At 38.0% G+C, this 16,398-nt stretch overlaps 1 protein-coding gene across 2 annotated transcripts in view; it reads right to left on the bottom strand.

The window, feature by feature from the left end:
- Positions 1-16,398, bottom strand: part of LOC148087210 (discs large homolog 1-like protein) — an 87,689-nt gene that overhangs the window by 16,231 nt on the left and 55,060 nt on the right. For both annotated transcript variants that reach the window (XM_087785412.1, XM_087785414.1), the window contains 9 exons: positions 12,195-12,248; positions 9,025-9,075; positions 7,415-7,539; positions 6,077-6,246; positions 5,880-6,016; positions 4,690-4,834; positions 4,405-4,537; positions 2,550-2,706; positions 2,062-2,164 (listed from right to left, as the gene is read on the bottom strand). In XM_087785412.1, the coding sequence (XP_087641538.1) occupies positions 2,062-2,164; positions 2,550-2,706; positions 4,405-4,537; positions 4,690-4,834; positions 5,880-6,016; positions 6,077-6,246; positions 7,415-7,539; positions 9,025-9,075; positions 12,195-12,248 (1,075 nt within the window). The remainder of the gene's footprint in view (positions 1-2,061; positions 2,165-2,549; positions 2,707-4,404; positions 4,538-4,689; positions 4,835-5,879; positions 6,017-6,076; positions 6,247-7,414; positions 7,540-9,024; positions 9,076-12,194; positions 12,249-16,398) is intronic.

The following is a 16,398-nucleotide window of genomic DNA, read 5'->3' as shown; positions in this document are numbered from 1 at the left end:
CCAACTCAAAAAATCTGAATCACAGTGTGCTTCCAAGACTGTTCTGGTGAAGGTGGTGAATAGCTCCATCTATTGTCATGAAATACAATTATCAGCTAAAGTCAAATGAAATTGCAAACAAAACACATGTTAAGTAGATCTAATGCATACTATTGCATGTCTGCATTTACATTGTGTTGTATTGTTTCAAAATGCAAACTTAATTATTCATTAATGACTGCATTAAACGTGGAGCCAGCCTCTTCTTGCAAAGCTGACCAACGCACCTGACATAATGTCATTCATAAAGGGCTCATGCAACATGTCACATTTAACTAAAACCTCAGTGGAATTATTATGAACCATCTTACAATAGAAATATGAGAAACATTCTAAAAATAATAATTGTGTGACAGATGAAAAAGAGAAGTCATATGAAGTGACAGAAAGCGAGGGAGACATTTAGAAGAAGCAGTAAAAGTCTTGTAATCTCAGACGTAACAAAAGGGAGAGGATGACAATTATCCTCCAACATCACCACAGAGTTGCTGACAGCATGCACGTGCGTGTTTATGTGTGTGTGCTCATGACTGACAGTCACAGCAGTGTGAAATGCCAGTGATACAGTCAATACCAGCGACACATAGGAAAATGTCACATTCAGACAATTATTAGCTTCGTTTGTGGAAGTAAACCTAAACCCCATTTATTAATCATTCATTTATTTTTGCTAGGTGTTGGTAGTCGTTGAGGTTTAATGATACACTGTTTTCATTTATCAACACCATTAGAAAACACTCTGCTACAATTTCTGTCTCTAAACTGATAATAATAAAACATCACATTATTTTAAACCGTGAGCACCACCTACTGAGCTCTAAAAATGACTACATTGTAAGATTACATTTCATTAGCTGTTTTATGAAACCTTAAACACCAGATGTTAGGGCTGTACTCAGTGTACTGTTTTCCTTTTCTTAAATTCCTGAAATTAATCTTAAAAATCAAAGTCTTTCACTGTTCCAGAGCTGCAGGCAACAAAGATGACGCATTTTCAATTAAAAAAAAGGCGATCTAAGCGAAAGAAACCTGCAGACTTAATGCAGCATGAGTCCATCTGGTGTCCTGGAAATAAACCTCCGGATCTATAACTGCTGCATCAGCTAAACTCAGCACACACAAACACACACACTCACATACACAAATGCACACTTATATCTTCAGCATGCTGTAGCTGTAACTATATTTAACATGAATAACAGACCTTTTCTCTCCTGGTCATGATGAGTAAGTCTGTCCCTGGCAGGAAGTGAGTGTGTGTGTGTGTGTGTGTGTGTGTGTGTGTGTGTGTGTGTGTGTGTCACTGCTCTATCGCCACAGGACCTTTTCATCAGCAAACACGTAGATCACAGCTCAGCGTGGACAGAAGGTTGCACATGAACGTGGGTCGTCTGTCAATATTGTTGTCTGCGGGACAATCACAACACATGCACACAAACATGCTCACACATACAGTGCAGGCTTCTGGGAGCTGACCAAGGTGCTGACCAAACACAAGGCCAATCGACAACACTCACGCTGACCTCCAACTATTTTGACAAAATAAAAACATATTAAGGTTTGAATGGCTGTAAGGACAAACACACTTAAAAGTAACCCACACATGTGTATACGAAGGCGCACACACACAAACACATAATCATTGCTATTAAACCACAAAAATGATCACAAACATAAATTGGAAGATGATGCACGAACATAGTTGCAGCTGCACACATCCAAACTCTCACAAAGTAACATCAGAGATCAAATAATAAAAACAAACAGGCACACAAAATGTGGCTTGCTTACATACAATTTGTAAAACGCACAACAATGCACAAAGGCACAAATATACATTTACTCACACAAATAAATGAATCCATGAACATAGACACTTACATGCGCACAACATGAGCTTATGCAAATGAATTGCTGACAAAAGCAGCTTTCTGAGCGCTATCCATGGTGCTGACCACAGATGTGGGCAAACATATATATATATATATATATATATATATATATACACACATACAGACTCACCTTCGGGTCGATACTGTGCCACTATGTTGACGGTTTGTCCAGCGTTCTTTAGCGCGGCAGCGGCCTGTTCATGTGTTGCACTGGACAGATCAACGCCATTCACCTGAAAAAAGTGTTTGTAAATTTGATTATTTTTTTAAATATACAGGTTAAATTACGAATATTAGATATATTTCAGTATATTCAAGGTTTTCCAGCAAATTATAAATAATATTATCATCAATTAATTGATCATTCTTAATCAAGAACAATGCTAAATGAGTATTATATATCAAATGAACCACAAAACAATTCACAATACCACATTGAGTTAAAATAAAATGACATTTTATTTATGTACTTTTAAATATATAACTTGTCTTGCACTTTTATAAAGTAAATTATGTTCACATTATTTGTTTTCTTGCAGCATGACAACTCATTTATTATACTTAATTGGACAAAACTAAATCCAAATTAGTAAATGAATCAACAGAGTCTGGTCCTACCGAGAGGATCCGGTCCCCCTTGTGCAGCTCTCCACACAGATCTGCTGGACCTCCGGCCAGGATGAAAGAGATGAAGATCCCTTCTCCATCTTCACCCCCCACGATGTTAAAGCCCAGACCGGTGGAGCCTCGCAGGAGAACCACCCGTCGTGGATCCCTAACACAAAGCCACAATCATTTAAACGACAAACACCTTACTTGTAAGCCACCCTTTGTCCTGCAGATGTCAGTGTTGCATTGGTTTTCACACACACTCTTTAGAGCATGTGATTTAATTTCTGCCTTTCCAAACAATTCAACCGTAATTCGGACTTCATGAATAAATAGCAGACAAAGAAGATGCTGAGAGACCACCATCTTTGAGCTCTGTTGTATGACTTAACATCTTGAGTTGTCAGGTAGTTTGGTTGTCGAAAAGATTATGTATGAGACTCTGAAAAAGCGAACGTTGAATTTCAAGTGCAAACTAGGACATTCAGCAAATGATTAAGTTGATGATTAAACCAAAGCAAATATCTCAATAAAACTACACTTGTTACAGTGTTTCTTTCATACATAAGCTTTGTTTGAGAATAATCCCAATGATCCCAACAGAAAGAGAACAGCTGCCTAAGTCAAAGTTGTATAATGACAGTTTCTCAACAGAACTTGTGCCAAACGGAGCAGGAACACACATTCTGCTCACTTACAAAAAACATATGGTCATCAAAAATACATATAGAGATATGGAAAATACATATATGATGTTGTGTCAACAAGTTCAAAGACACACCTACACTAGTTAAGGTCAGATTGGAAAAAGACATGCAAACACATTTCACAGATATGTGAAAACGCAACCCACATGTAGTCAACAGTGAACAGCAATTAGATGTTAAAAGATGCAAACAACACTTTCTGACCTGCTAACACACCATAATGTAGAGGAACACAACAGACATGCACATACACATAGAAAAAGCATTACATAAAAAAACACTTGTTGCCACAAAAAAATTGCAAAAAAGAGAACATAATACACACTTTGCAAACGTAGAAGAGCAACAAACAGTTGTTGAAAAGTGAAACACACACATTAAAATGTCTTCAAAAGCAGAGAGATATACACAATGTGTGGGTGCGACTCTGCTGAAGAACTACTCATTGATCAGCTCTGTCCTCCACCTGAGACTCAGAGAAGAGCATCATATTCTCCACACACACAACAATTGAGAGCTTGACTCTTCAGTGAACAACTGTCTACAGTCTACAACAGGATCGTCAAGCAGTCATCACAAAGACAAACAACTGACTCTTTCAAAATAGAACACAAGGGTCAGACATCAAAATGTCCATTCAGCAGTCACTCGTCTGCAGCTTATCAGATTTGTTGTCGTCAGAATGCTGCGATTGGCCAGAGAGTTTGTGATGGCGTGAGTCACGCTCTGGTCACCACGGTGACGCTGCTGACGACAGATTATAATCTGTCCATTAAAGTTGGATTAAAGACAGTGGAGCATCGTGTGTGTGTTTGCATATGTGACCTGAGTATGAATGCCAGATAAAATTCAGAACTGCCATCTGCCCTTTTCCTGCCAAACACACTCTAATCACACACACACGGCAGTAACAGAGGTCAACCGGTGTGTTTATTTTTGGCTGTCAAGGAGAGAACGCTTTTTATCATTATGTAACAGTTCTCACCGCAGGTACAAACTTGTGGCTTTCTGTGTGGAGTTTGAATGTTTCTTCCTTCACGCCTGTTCTTATGTTCTTATATTCTGTGGGCGTATCTCATGTATTGAGTCATATCATCAGTTTCCCCGCTGATGGTGTCTTCTTGGTATTAATTATCGTGAGAGAGAGAATTTCTCACCTGGAAACGTCTTCCTCTCCAGTCATGGTCCTGGACAGCGGCGAGTATCTGGGAGTGGTCAGTGGGGCTGGACTTACAGATTGACTCCCGCTCGTGTAGGGACTGACATGGTTGTCCGGGTGAGGAGAGTACGCTGGAATCACAAACACATCCTGATCCTTCAACACTTTAGACGTCCGTGCAGTAACTAGAATTATAGTTGACAAGTCGGTGAAAAAAGTTCAAATAGATGATAAGGTTTTCAGTGACAAGAGTAGAAACAATACAAATATGTATGGCACTCACAGTTGGTGACATCAGGAGGTGGAAAGTTGTCATTGATGAAGAGGGAGGTGTGTTTGCCCACACGCAGGTAAACCACATCTGGGGTTGACTTGAGAGCCGCAACAGCGTCCTCGTGACTCACCTCCTCCAGACAAGCACTGTTCACCTGCAGACACACATGGTAATCACTCATTGGGATGCGATCACTAATCCAGCTTAGACTCAGGTCAGAGCCAGACACACCTTAAAAAGCAATCTAAATCATCTACAAGAAACATGTTATAATTTATATAACATTCATTCATTCATTTATTTTCAATACGCTTATTCCCTTATGAGGGTCACAGAGGGGTTAAACCCTAAAACCTTCCCAATAAAATCATAAACCTTCTTTTGCCTACCATAGTCAATCAGCCAGGGTAATGTTTGACGCAACAGATAAAGGTAAAGATATGTAAACAAAGAAGGTGTAGGGTTTACACAGCTACAAATGTCATGAACTATAGACTTGAAAATGTAAATACACACCATCAAAGAAGGAGGATTTAGAGTGACTCTCACATTTAAAATGAAAGGCCTCCTGATAATGAGACGGCAGCATCACTGCAGTAGTACTGTATATGCCCCTCACCACATTGAACCTTTGAAAACAATGTGCAACGCTGTTTTGATTTTTCTTTTAATATCATAATAGTTATTTATATCATGTATAATAAATTATTTTCATCGTCATTATCAGTAGAAGTATCTGTAGAAGATGTTATTTGTCTCTCTGTAACCAACAAAATGTTTGCTGCTACTTAAAATAGTATCTGTAATGTTGAAAAAAAGAGTGATTGCAGTGATTACAGACTTAGACTTACGTTTAGCAAGTTAGTTAACAAAATTGACTTTGTTGAAATGTCAAAACATAGAGATATATATATAAAAGAGGATGACTATTAAATGAGAGTGTACATAAAAAACGTATATATTTCATCAAAAGTGGAAAAAAGCATTCCAAAATTTTCCCAAGAAATAAACAAATCCCCCAAAATTTCACATCAAATTGGGTAAAAAACAAGAACAAGTTTCATAAAAAAAACAGTTTAAGTTAAAATGATTGACCCCATCAATGGCATTAATACAAACAAACTATATATTACAACTCTCTTTTAATACTGTGTGTCTGTGACCTTTAAAATAAAATAATGACGTTTTTGTGCTCTTACCCCCATGAGTTTGTCTCCGATCTGCAGCCGTCCATCTTTGTGTGCAGCTCCGCCCTCGATGATCTTGGTCACGTAGATGCTGTTGTCTCCCGGAACGTGCTGGTTCCCAACTCCACCTGCAATGCTGAAGCCCAAACCTGCGAGAAAAACACAAGTAGAATGTAGCGACTGACCTTGAGCCAACTTGACCTCCTCACCTTTAGGTCCTTTCACCAGCTTTATGTCCAGGACTCTCTCAGCATAGCTCTTCTTGCGTCGTATACACAGTCGTACCAGACCTCCGGCGTCCTTCAGCGCCTCCACAGCACCACTGTGGGTCACTTCCCTCACATCGGCCTCATTTACCCGCACTATGCAGTCGTTCACCCTAACCAGTTATTCAACAAGGAAAAACATAGACCTTACTTGTTTGCTGTGGCTTTTTTAAATAACTTTTACAACACTTAAGTTCTGACGAGTTATATCAATAAAGAGAATTAATTGTGGCTAGCTTGTGGTGCAAATCTCAGGCCAGGTAAATTCCACATAAGCTACTGCAGCATTTCTGCAATGCAACATTAAACACCATTTCAAATTCTTTTCATGCTTGAAAACAATATTATCAAAAATATTACATTAATACCGAAGGACCAATGATGCATTCGGATCAAACCATTTATAATAATACAATTTCAAACAAGGTTGATAGAGTTACATTACATTATTAATCCCAAAGTGGGAAATTAGAATAGTGTGCCTATACATAAGAATTAAAGAAATTGTAGTAGACAGAACGAACAAACTCTTTCCACTTGATAAATTAAAGTTACAAATACCTTTGGGAGGAAGAAAAATAGTTAAGTTAAGCAATTATTCGGCAAATGTGTTCAAGTGATTTCTCTGTTATCAACAAATGTTTGCTATTTTGAAAACAATTTTTTTGGAGATGAAATCCAGTTTACAATAACCACACCAACACTGCTGTGATTGGTCAAGCATCAAGGTTTGTCATCGCATGTCATCAAACCTGGAAGTCTTCACCTCCAAGGAATTTGTGAAGCCATTATAACGTAAAATTGACTTTGCTCTCGTAACCTCTCATTCGCCGAGATTTCATACTAGGGAGAACTTATAAAAGTGATAGCTTCAAAACATGGTCATGATGAGGGACTTATTGCATCTTGGAGAGGAGGACTTCAACATTTGAAACATGTGAGTCAGTCAGGAGAGTAGAGTTTTCACATCAGTTGCCCTTTAACATGCGTTGACATGTTAAAGGGCACATATGTTTATAAAATGCTTAAATAGCACACACAAGTGTGACTCACAATTTAGTATATATTAGGTTTTTGTACAAGCTTGTGATAAACAAGTGTTAATAACACAGAGAAGGGCATGTTTATTGTTTCTACATTAGTCTTGAATTAAAAAGTTACTTTTAGTTTTATATCAATATGACTCTTCACTTCATTCATTCGCTCTGTATAAGCATGTAGCATTGTTAAACCCCTGATTTGCAAAACCAGAGGTTTTGACAAAATAAATCGTGTTTTTACCTGAGCCGTCCATTTTGGGCTGCAGCGCCACCTGGAATGATCTTGGTGATGAAGATGGAGGGGTCTTCTCCAATGTGGGGGTTGTCTGTACCTCCTGCAATACTGAATCCCAAACCTGAGTTACCCTTGACACAGAAAAACACTTTCAGTTAGAGTCACAAGAAAAGAGGAAAGGTTCAAAACTTCTCAATTTAACTTATTTTGTTCATCATCATTAGGATGATTAGATATAGAGATCTAAGAGGCACAATGTCTCACATGTCTCATTTACCACATCTATTAGCCCTAGTGGATATTTTTATTTTTTCCAAAACCTCCACATGTATGAGCCATATCATTTTGTGTCTAGCTAGGACTTCCCAATTCACTAATGCTACACTCACTGATTTTCGTTTTCCCACTCTTTGTTGATTAAGAGCAAAATATACAGTTCTTAAAATTGTAATTTTCCATAAACCACTTTTTTTCTTTCTTATTTAAATGCTACACAAGAGGATAAAATCTGTAAAAAGTAAAATAAACAATATTATCCACATGTTTTTGACATGAAATGAGATGAATCATAGTTTCTGCTATAGTTTCTAATAGTGCAATAAGACAGTGTGAGTGAGTGTCCCCAATCTATAGATGGGGACAATCTAGAGACTACAAGTCCCACTCTTATATAAGTGGAAGAAACAAATGGACAAAGTATGTAATGTATCTTGACATAGTATCTCAAAGTTTATAGATACAAGGGACTTTTCTGTGAATCAGTGACTGCTGTCATCACGTCTTCTCTGCTGCTGCTGTGTCACTCTGGATGAAGACACGCTAGTATATCTGCCCGTGTGTGTTTTTAAAGCAGTGCCAGTCAAGCAGACAGAACCAGGTCACTGGAGAATAGAGTGCGAGAGAGAGGGATGGAGCTTCAGGGGGAATACTAGTGAGGGTAGAAGTGAGTAAAAATGGTAGGATGGGTGAGGGAGGGAATAAACCAAGTCACTCATGACTGACAGCAGAGTGTCATGATGTCTTCCTCAGTCATTTTATTTTGTTCTTCCACTTCCTGTTTTGCCCACTATTCACACTGCTGACATTTGTCGAAGGCGGTTCCAGACAGTTGGTAAGCACTTTTTAGGAACTACCTGGTCAACTCTGGCTTGACTTTGCACTACGCATGATGGTCATGGATTTGTTCCACATATTTGTGTTTCACCACAACTACGATTATTCAACTCACCAAACTTGCATAGTTTTTTTTTAAAAACAATCTCTCTTTTCTAACACATATTAAAGGATCATTTTTTTCTTGTAAATTACTAGTGAAAATCTGACAATGGTCTCGTCAATGTGTAGGAAACACTGGATAAATGTTGCCACAATAATTATAGACAATAACTTTCTGAATTATAATATATATCTGTAACCTATAATAATGTATTGCCGATATATGGGGCTGAAAAGAAAAAGTCAACACATGTATTACTTCCAGTGAGAGCATAAAACAACAATTCACAACTCATTTGTATAATATTAGGCCCAACTTATTGAATCATACTGATTCAAATATCTCGTTCAGATTTTTATAAATTATTATTAAAACACAAATCTAGAAAGCGTTTCCTCACCCGCTCCAGCGTGATTTCCTCATACTCATAGTCTGCTTCTGTTCCATTGACCTGTTGGAGAGAACACAAACAGTTTAATTCATGTATCCTTATTATAAACACATACTTGGAGGAGTTTGGTATTACACTTAAAATAATTATAATATTGGAAATTCCATTTTTATACTATTAAACAACAGTGCAAGTGATGGATCCAAAAGAAAGAGAATATTTTAATTGAAAGTCAAAGTCCACCTCAGACTTTTTAATATTGTACTAATAACAAAGTATTTGTTTGTGTTACTCTATTAGTGAAACATGTGTATTTAAGGTGGAACTTGTTCAGCTTTAACTTGCCTTTCCTGGTTCATTGAGGTCTGCTGTTTTTAAGCTTTAACGTTACAAATTTTAACACAGTCAAGCAATGGAAAAGTGCCCTAGAACTTTCTTCGAAGCTCAAATGATTGACATATTTCAAAGTAGTAATACTTTATTTATAAATATATTAAAGTTTATTTATATGTGAAATATAAAGTATGCTGATGTACCTTGCCTAACCCCATGAGCCAATATTGCAAAATCAATCAACCATGTACATTTTAGTCAACTGGAGTTTAGATAAAAACTGAGGGACAAATATTTGCAAGCAAAGTGGAAATGGGACCAAAATATCAAGGAGTGTGTTCATTGAAGCATACTCTTCCATCCATCTATTTTCCACTTATCGGAGGGTCGTATCCTGAGGGTAACAGCCCATACAAGAGGACAAAAACTTTACTCTCCCTAGTAACCTTTTCTGGGAGAATTCTGTGGCTTTTGCAGGCCAGGAGTCACAGTCTCCCCAACATGTCCTCCGTCTGCCACTCCATCGATCTGTCCATCTCAAGGTCCATCTTGTCGTCACAAAGACACTTGGCACTCCTTTACATTACATTTGTGTGTTTTGTGTCAAAACACATACACTATTCCTCCTTTACCTTAAACATTAAATTCCCTTCCATCTGCATATATTTTTACAGTTTATCTTGCAGTTCTTCTTTGAGTCTCAACAGGTATACCAAATAACGAAAAACATTTTAGATTCCTGTAATGGTGATCTCTTCTCTGTTCCCCCACATGGGTAGAATTTTTCAGACTGTAAATCACGGCTGAAAAAGGCAGATGAGATCCTGGGGTCACCTAAACTGTATTGAGAAATTCTCAACTCAAAGAGTTAAGCTAAGTTAAGTTATATCTTGAAAATGTCCAACAAAGTAGACCTGTGTGGACCCTCAGAGCTATGTTTTCTGTTTAATTGCACTGACTTCTCTTTTTTTTGTAAACTTGTTGAGATGTCAAATATTCTCTTATTCTTATTCTGACGTCCTAACCAAACAGCATATGGCCCTACATTGATCCTCTACTCTCTCTATCATGACAGACGTCATGGGCTCATTCATGAATGATGCACGCATGCCAGATTAAAATGATAATTTGTATCTACTGATGATGTATCTGTGATGTCACACATAAGAATCGTCCGCCGGCCAAATCTTAATGTTTCATGACTGAATGAAAGCAGCACTGATTTAAATCTGATCTGAGCAGACTATGTTTTATTTGTGGTCCACCCAACCAAGAGCGCACACACACACACACACACACACACACACACACACACACACACACACACACACACACACACACACACACACACACACACACACACACACACACACACACACACACACACACACACACACACACACACACACACACACACACACACACACACACACACACACACACACACACACACACACACACACACACACACACAGTTGAAGTGGCATCCCAATGGCCCGTGTAATCCCTTTGGCTGTAATCTGTGTCTCTGTGCAGTCAGATTAGTTGAGATTTTGAATTTCTGTCATTTCAAACTGAAGGCTCTCTATCTGCTGCAATATTTCAGTGTAACTTTTCATATTACACACAACCTCTTTTTTTCTATTAAATTGTCAAAAAAGTGCTCTGTAAATATACCAGTAGAGGCATCCAGTGAAAATTATGTAAAATACATAACAGGCAAATTTAATTGAATTCAACTTTATTTAAAGTGTCATATCATAACAAAGGACACTACAGTGTCAGTTTAAGTAACTATAAATGCAAACTCAACAAACTTCCAAGATAAGATCCACTTGTCACAAACCTTGTTTACTGAAATGTATCTCTACTTATTTTATTTATATTGAGATTGTTTTGCAGAAAGGTTATGTGTAACTTAATTCCACAGAAATGCATGAGTCATGAAGTCAGAAAAGTATGAAAGTTTTACAAGATTTAAAATATGACCAAACCAAATAAGAATATATGTTGATAAGAAAAGTGCAGAGGGAAAAGTAAAGGCCAAACAGAGCTCTCGGCATGGAAGACTTCTGCACTAATTACAAAATAAACTCATCCAACGGCTGCAGACATGAGTTCTGTGCAGCAGCTGTCCTCCAGTGGAATCGACATCTGGAGCCATCTCATTCTGGACAAGTGCTGTCTGAAAGCTGCTGTCGATGGATTAGATCGAAATGTGGGCAGTTTGAGGATATTAATATACTCGCTCTGCTACACAGTATGTCTTTGTCGATAATGTCTCATTCAAAATGCAGTAATTGCTCCGACATGACCAGATGTTTTAAATAAATTGTAATTATAACTTGGTGGTCACCACTATTGGAAAACATGTACAACAAACACCTAAGTGAGAACAAAAACTAGAGACACCTTGTGGGATACTGTGAACCTGAATTCATTAGGTCCATTTTTAATTCAATTATATATAATTGTTCTGTGTGCGTATACCAACGTCACTCGGACCTTATTAGGTGCAACTGATATAAAGATATGAAGCTTCTAATTTCCCTTTCATATTATCTGCTACTACAACGTTAAATCCAACGTACATCCAAAAGATCCAAGGTCAATTTTCTCTCACAACAACTTCATGTTATCAAACCTCAGATGGACTAAATGTTGTTCAAGTAACCAAGAGAAAATAATGGGAAACGCAGAGACCCATAGTGCGACCATTCTTGGACCCTTTGGAGTTAACAAAACCTTGTTCTATTCCATGATTTTTGTAGGGAAAGACAATCCAGTATCGCTAGCCTGTGACAAATGAATGCAAAGCGAACGCTATCTTCATGGCAAGTACTTACGTATGGGGGGGCATCGGCGCTGTCTGCGTTGACGACCACTGGAGGGGGATTGGCCTGAAAGACACAAAGAAGTGACAGGTTACTTTTAGGAATAGGTAACAGCCAGAGCACACAGCTCAACACTTACTCGTCTCATGTTTTGGTAGAGCATGTTGAGAACATTTGCTACAGATGACTACCATAAAGAGACTGCAGACACCGCTTGACATACTGCTGGGTCCTTGAAAGATCGACCGGACTAGCTTAAGAGCGCTTTGTCGTGTCTAAACGACCTTTTTCGAAGCCGAGTCTGAGCCTCCATCCTTACACAAGCGTGACCTATAATAAAAAGTTTATAAAAGCAATTCTGGTCTCCCTTCCATCGGCAGCTTTGGTATTTCTCCTCCACAAAGTATAAAGTTGTGAAATAGCTCCCAAACAGTCGTTAGCCACCCAACATGCTAGCGGTCGAAATGGACAGCACGGTTGTGCATCAGAGCTGCATCTATCCCTCTAATCTCCTTTCACTCTCATCCTTTCCTACTCTCTATCGCTCTCTCTAGCTCTCTCTCGCACACACACAAACACACACACACACACACACACACACACATACACACACACACACACACACACACACACACACACACACACACACACACACACACACACACACTCACACACACACACACACACACACACACAAACATACTTTATCAGACTCTATCTCTCTTGACACCACATGTCCAACTGCCTGACGGTCGTGTTGAATGGAAGCTTGATCCCACATGGGAACAGAAAGTGAGAGAGCAGATCAGCGGGGATTAAAGGTGTAGTGGGTGGAGTCTGACCTGCAACATGGCTCTGCAACTTTCATTGTCAACAATCATTTTCAGCCTTTCTTCTGCTAACACTGATTCATCCACAGTCAAATGATACAATGAAATAAACAGGACTCCATATTTTTCATGGCATTGTGACGCAAATTGTAAAATAAAATCAGTAGAAATGATGAATGAAAACTTCCAAATAGCGAAAGTCAAGACTGTAAAATCTAAAATAATATAACACTATAGTAAAACACTCAATTACTTTAGATCAAGAAACATTACATACATGAACATTTAAAATTAAATTAAAATTAATGGGAAAATAGAAAATTCCATTAAGAAAACCAATAACTGTAGCCCAAAGCAAACAGTTTTGGTAATGTTTTAAATACCCCTCACCTGCACTTGGCTTCCTCCTCATATAAAGACCATGAAATTATTTAATGATATTATACATTTTCTGTATATTAAGTTTACAAAATGAAACTCAGATAGCACTAGTTATTGTTTAATACGGTACAATTCTTGCAGCCACAACTGTCTGTATCGGACTTCAAAATCAACAGCATTTCATGTCAATGTTCAGGTAAAACAACAACCACAGCTGTCAGTACTTTATTGTTTAATTATACCTTCTTTTTTTAACAGTGATGGAGTTTCTCTGACCATCGAGATGTTTAATATTATATTTTTTGAGATGCTTTAATGTTAGATGCATTCTGATTAAATGTAGTCAGATCTGCACTGAAAATCAAATAGTTTTAGTTTTTGTCTGCTATATGCTTGAAGGTGAACTTTAAAGGCAAACATCTGTGTTCTTTGTTGGTCTTGCAGTCAATAAAAGCTTGCAAATAATCAATACATCAGGTTACTAACTCAACAGTATTGAAGGAAGAACTTTGAGGAGTAAGTTTTGAGGTACTGTAAAATGATTTGAAAAAATGTATGGGTTTGTTTTGTACACGACTGGTTCTATTTATCAAAATGGTTTGAATCTGAATGTAAAGCAAATGGGATGAGGATCAGAGATTGGTCGGCAGGGGGCCGTATTGCATTCGCTCTACCTCACTGTTGTGCGTAAAAGAGAGCTGAGCCAAAAGGCAAAGCTCTCTCTATCAATCTTTGTCCTCACCCTTACCTATGGTCATGACGGAGAGACAAGATCTCGGATACAAGCGGCTGAAATGAGTTTACTACGACGGGTCGCAGGCGTCTCCCTTAGAGATAGGGTGAGAAGTTCTAGCACTCGTGAGAGACTCAGAGTAGAGCAGCTGCTTCTATGCATGGAAAGGAGTCAAATGAGGTGGTTCGTGCATCTCTTGAGGATGCCCCCTGGGCGCCTCCCTTTGGAGGTGTTCCAGGATAACCAGCTGGGAGAAGACCAAGGGGTCGAGCCAGGACCAGGTGGAGAGATTATATCGCTTCACTGGCATGGGAGCATCTTGGGATCCCTCAGTCAGAGCTGGCAGATGTTGCTCAGGAGAAACGCATTTGGCGATCCCTGTTGAAGCTGCTTCCCCCGCGACCCGGTGACGAATAAGCGGATGACGATGGAGGTTGAGTGGATTTAATCAAAGAACATTAAATAATAATAACAATAAGAGGTTAATATTTAGGAATCGTTTCATTGTATTTATAAGAATTCAAGAGTTCAAAGAATAACATGAAATGTTCAAATTTAATAGTTAATATATAATTATAATAATAATATAAATGAAAACAATGTCATCACTGTTTCTTTCATACATAATTACTTTTTTAACTAACAATTTGCATATGTGGCAAAGTAGAAATATGCATTTTTAAGTAAAACATTTGAAAAGCAAAAACATTTTTAAAAACATGCGTAATTCTGCGAAACAAGTGTTAAGGACACAGCGAGGCTCATGTGACAGTTGCAGATGCTCAAATATTGTGAATGTAAATGAGACAAATGCTGATAAAATACAGTTAACCTCAGTCGATGAACTAGCAGAACCTGCTACACTATGTTCACAAGTTCATTGGCACCATATAATCAGGTACTTCTGTCTCTTCATCCGCCTTTTTTCTTTTTTTACTTTGTTGCTTGTCTAGAGCCATAGACAAAGGATTTCATTTACTCGCTCACATCACAGAGGTTGTATTCTGAATAAAAACATTGCTTCACTCACAGAAGAATGTGTTCCTCAATCTGTTCATACAATTGTCATACTTAGTAGGGCTGATTATGTAATGCTGTTGTTTCTGTTTGTGTCACTGACTTAAATCCCAACCTTGGTTCTTGACCAATCACAGCAGAGTGGGTGTGGTTATTCTAACGAAGACTTTAGCTTGAGAAAAACGAAGTGTTTTTAGTGGGCAGGGCTTAAGCACATTTATTAAAAGAGAGTTTTGTACAAACAGACACATACTGATGAGTACAATACAGGTCCAACATTAATTTAAGAGACACTAAATAAAGACATTAGTTGCCCTTTAAAGATAAGTTATCTTTGTGTTTTATTAGTTTTATTTAATTCTAATGAATAACTGTCTGTCTGGACAGCTCAACCTTTTATCAGAGAACACATTTGAACAGATAACCAACCACTCAAACACACTCACAATTTTTGTATCATCCTCCCAGATCACCTTGAACACCGGCACACAAGCACTGAGAAAAGGCAAAAACTCCAGACAGTAAACAGTATCAATCCAAACCCAAAATTTCCAAAGTTGAATCTTGTTTATTTCCTTTCACATACTCCTATTCTTCCATGAAGTGAACAGGAGACACACATCACCATGTGACGGTATATGTTTTGTTTATTAAAGTCTTCTTTGGGATTAATCCTGTACTGTCATGTGACTTTTAGAGCAACCACCTGCATGACCCGATTCTGTCCATCGCACCAACATTATTCTGAGTCAACCACTTCTTACCATACATTGCTTCAAGCAACTCATGTCACTAAAGTTAGTGATGCATATAGCTATAAGATCAAAGTCACCACATCTTCAGGGATAATCCTGTAATAATAGGTATATACCAAAAACATATCTAAGATAACTCAGGGGCGGTTCACACATTAGGATGGCTGAAGGTGGCTCAAGTAGAAGTATTGCTCAACATCAAGAAAAGCCAGTTATGTTGGCTCTAGAATTTGTTTTAATTATTTTTGCTACTGAAGTGTTCTGGGCCACTAGGACACAGTTCATAGTCAATGTAAGTTGATCTGGGATCACCTTCTTCAAAGAAAGGTACCAGAGGAGAAGAACATTTAATCACAGTGGAAATTGGATAGATGGATGTCCTTGTAAGTAAGTAAGTAAGTAAGTAATTTTTATTTATATAGCGCTTTTCCAGACCAGGGTCACAAAGCGCTTAAACAATCAAAACAATATTCAATAAAGTTTATACTTTAAAGATCAAG

The sequence above is a fragment of the Callionymus lyra genome, chromosome 2 (genome assembly GCF_982586985.1).
Source record: "Callionymus lyra chromosome 2, fCalLyr1.hap1.1, whole genome shotgun sequence".
In the NCBI taxonomy this organism is placed as follows: domain Eukaryota; kingdom Metazoa; phylum Chordata; class Actinopteri; order Syngnathiformes; family Callionymidae; genus Callionymus; species Callionymus lyra.
This window is presented reverse-complemented; position numbering and strand designations above follow the sequence as displayed.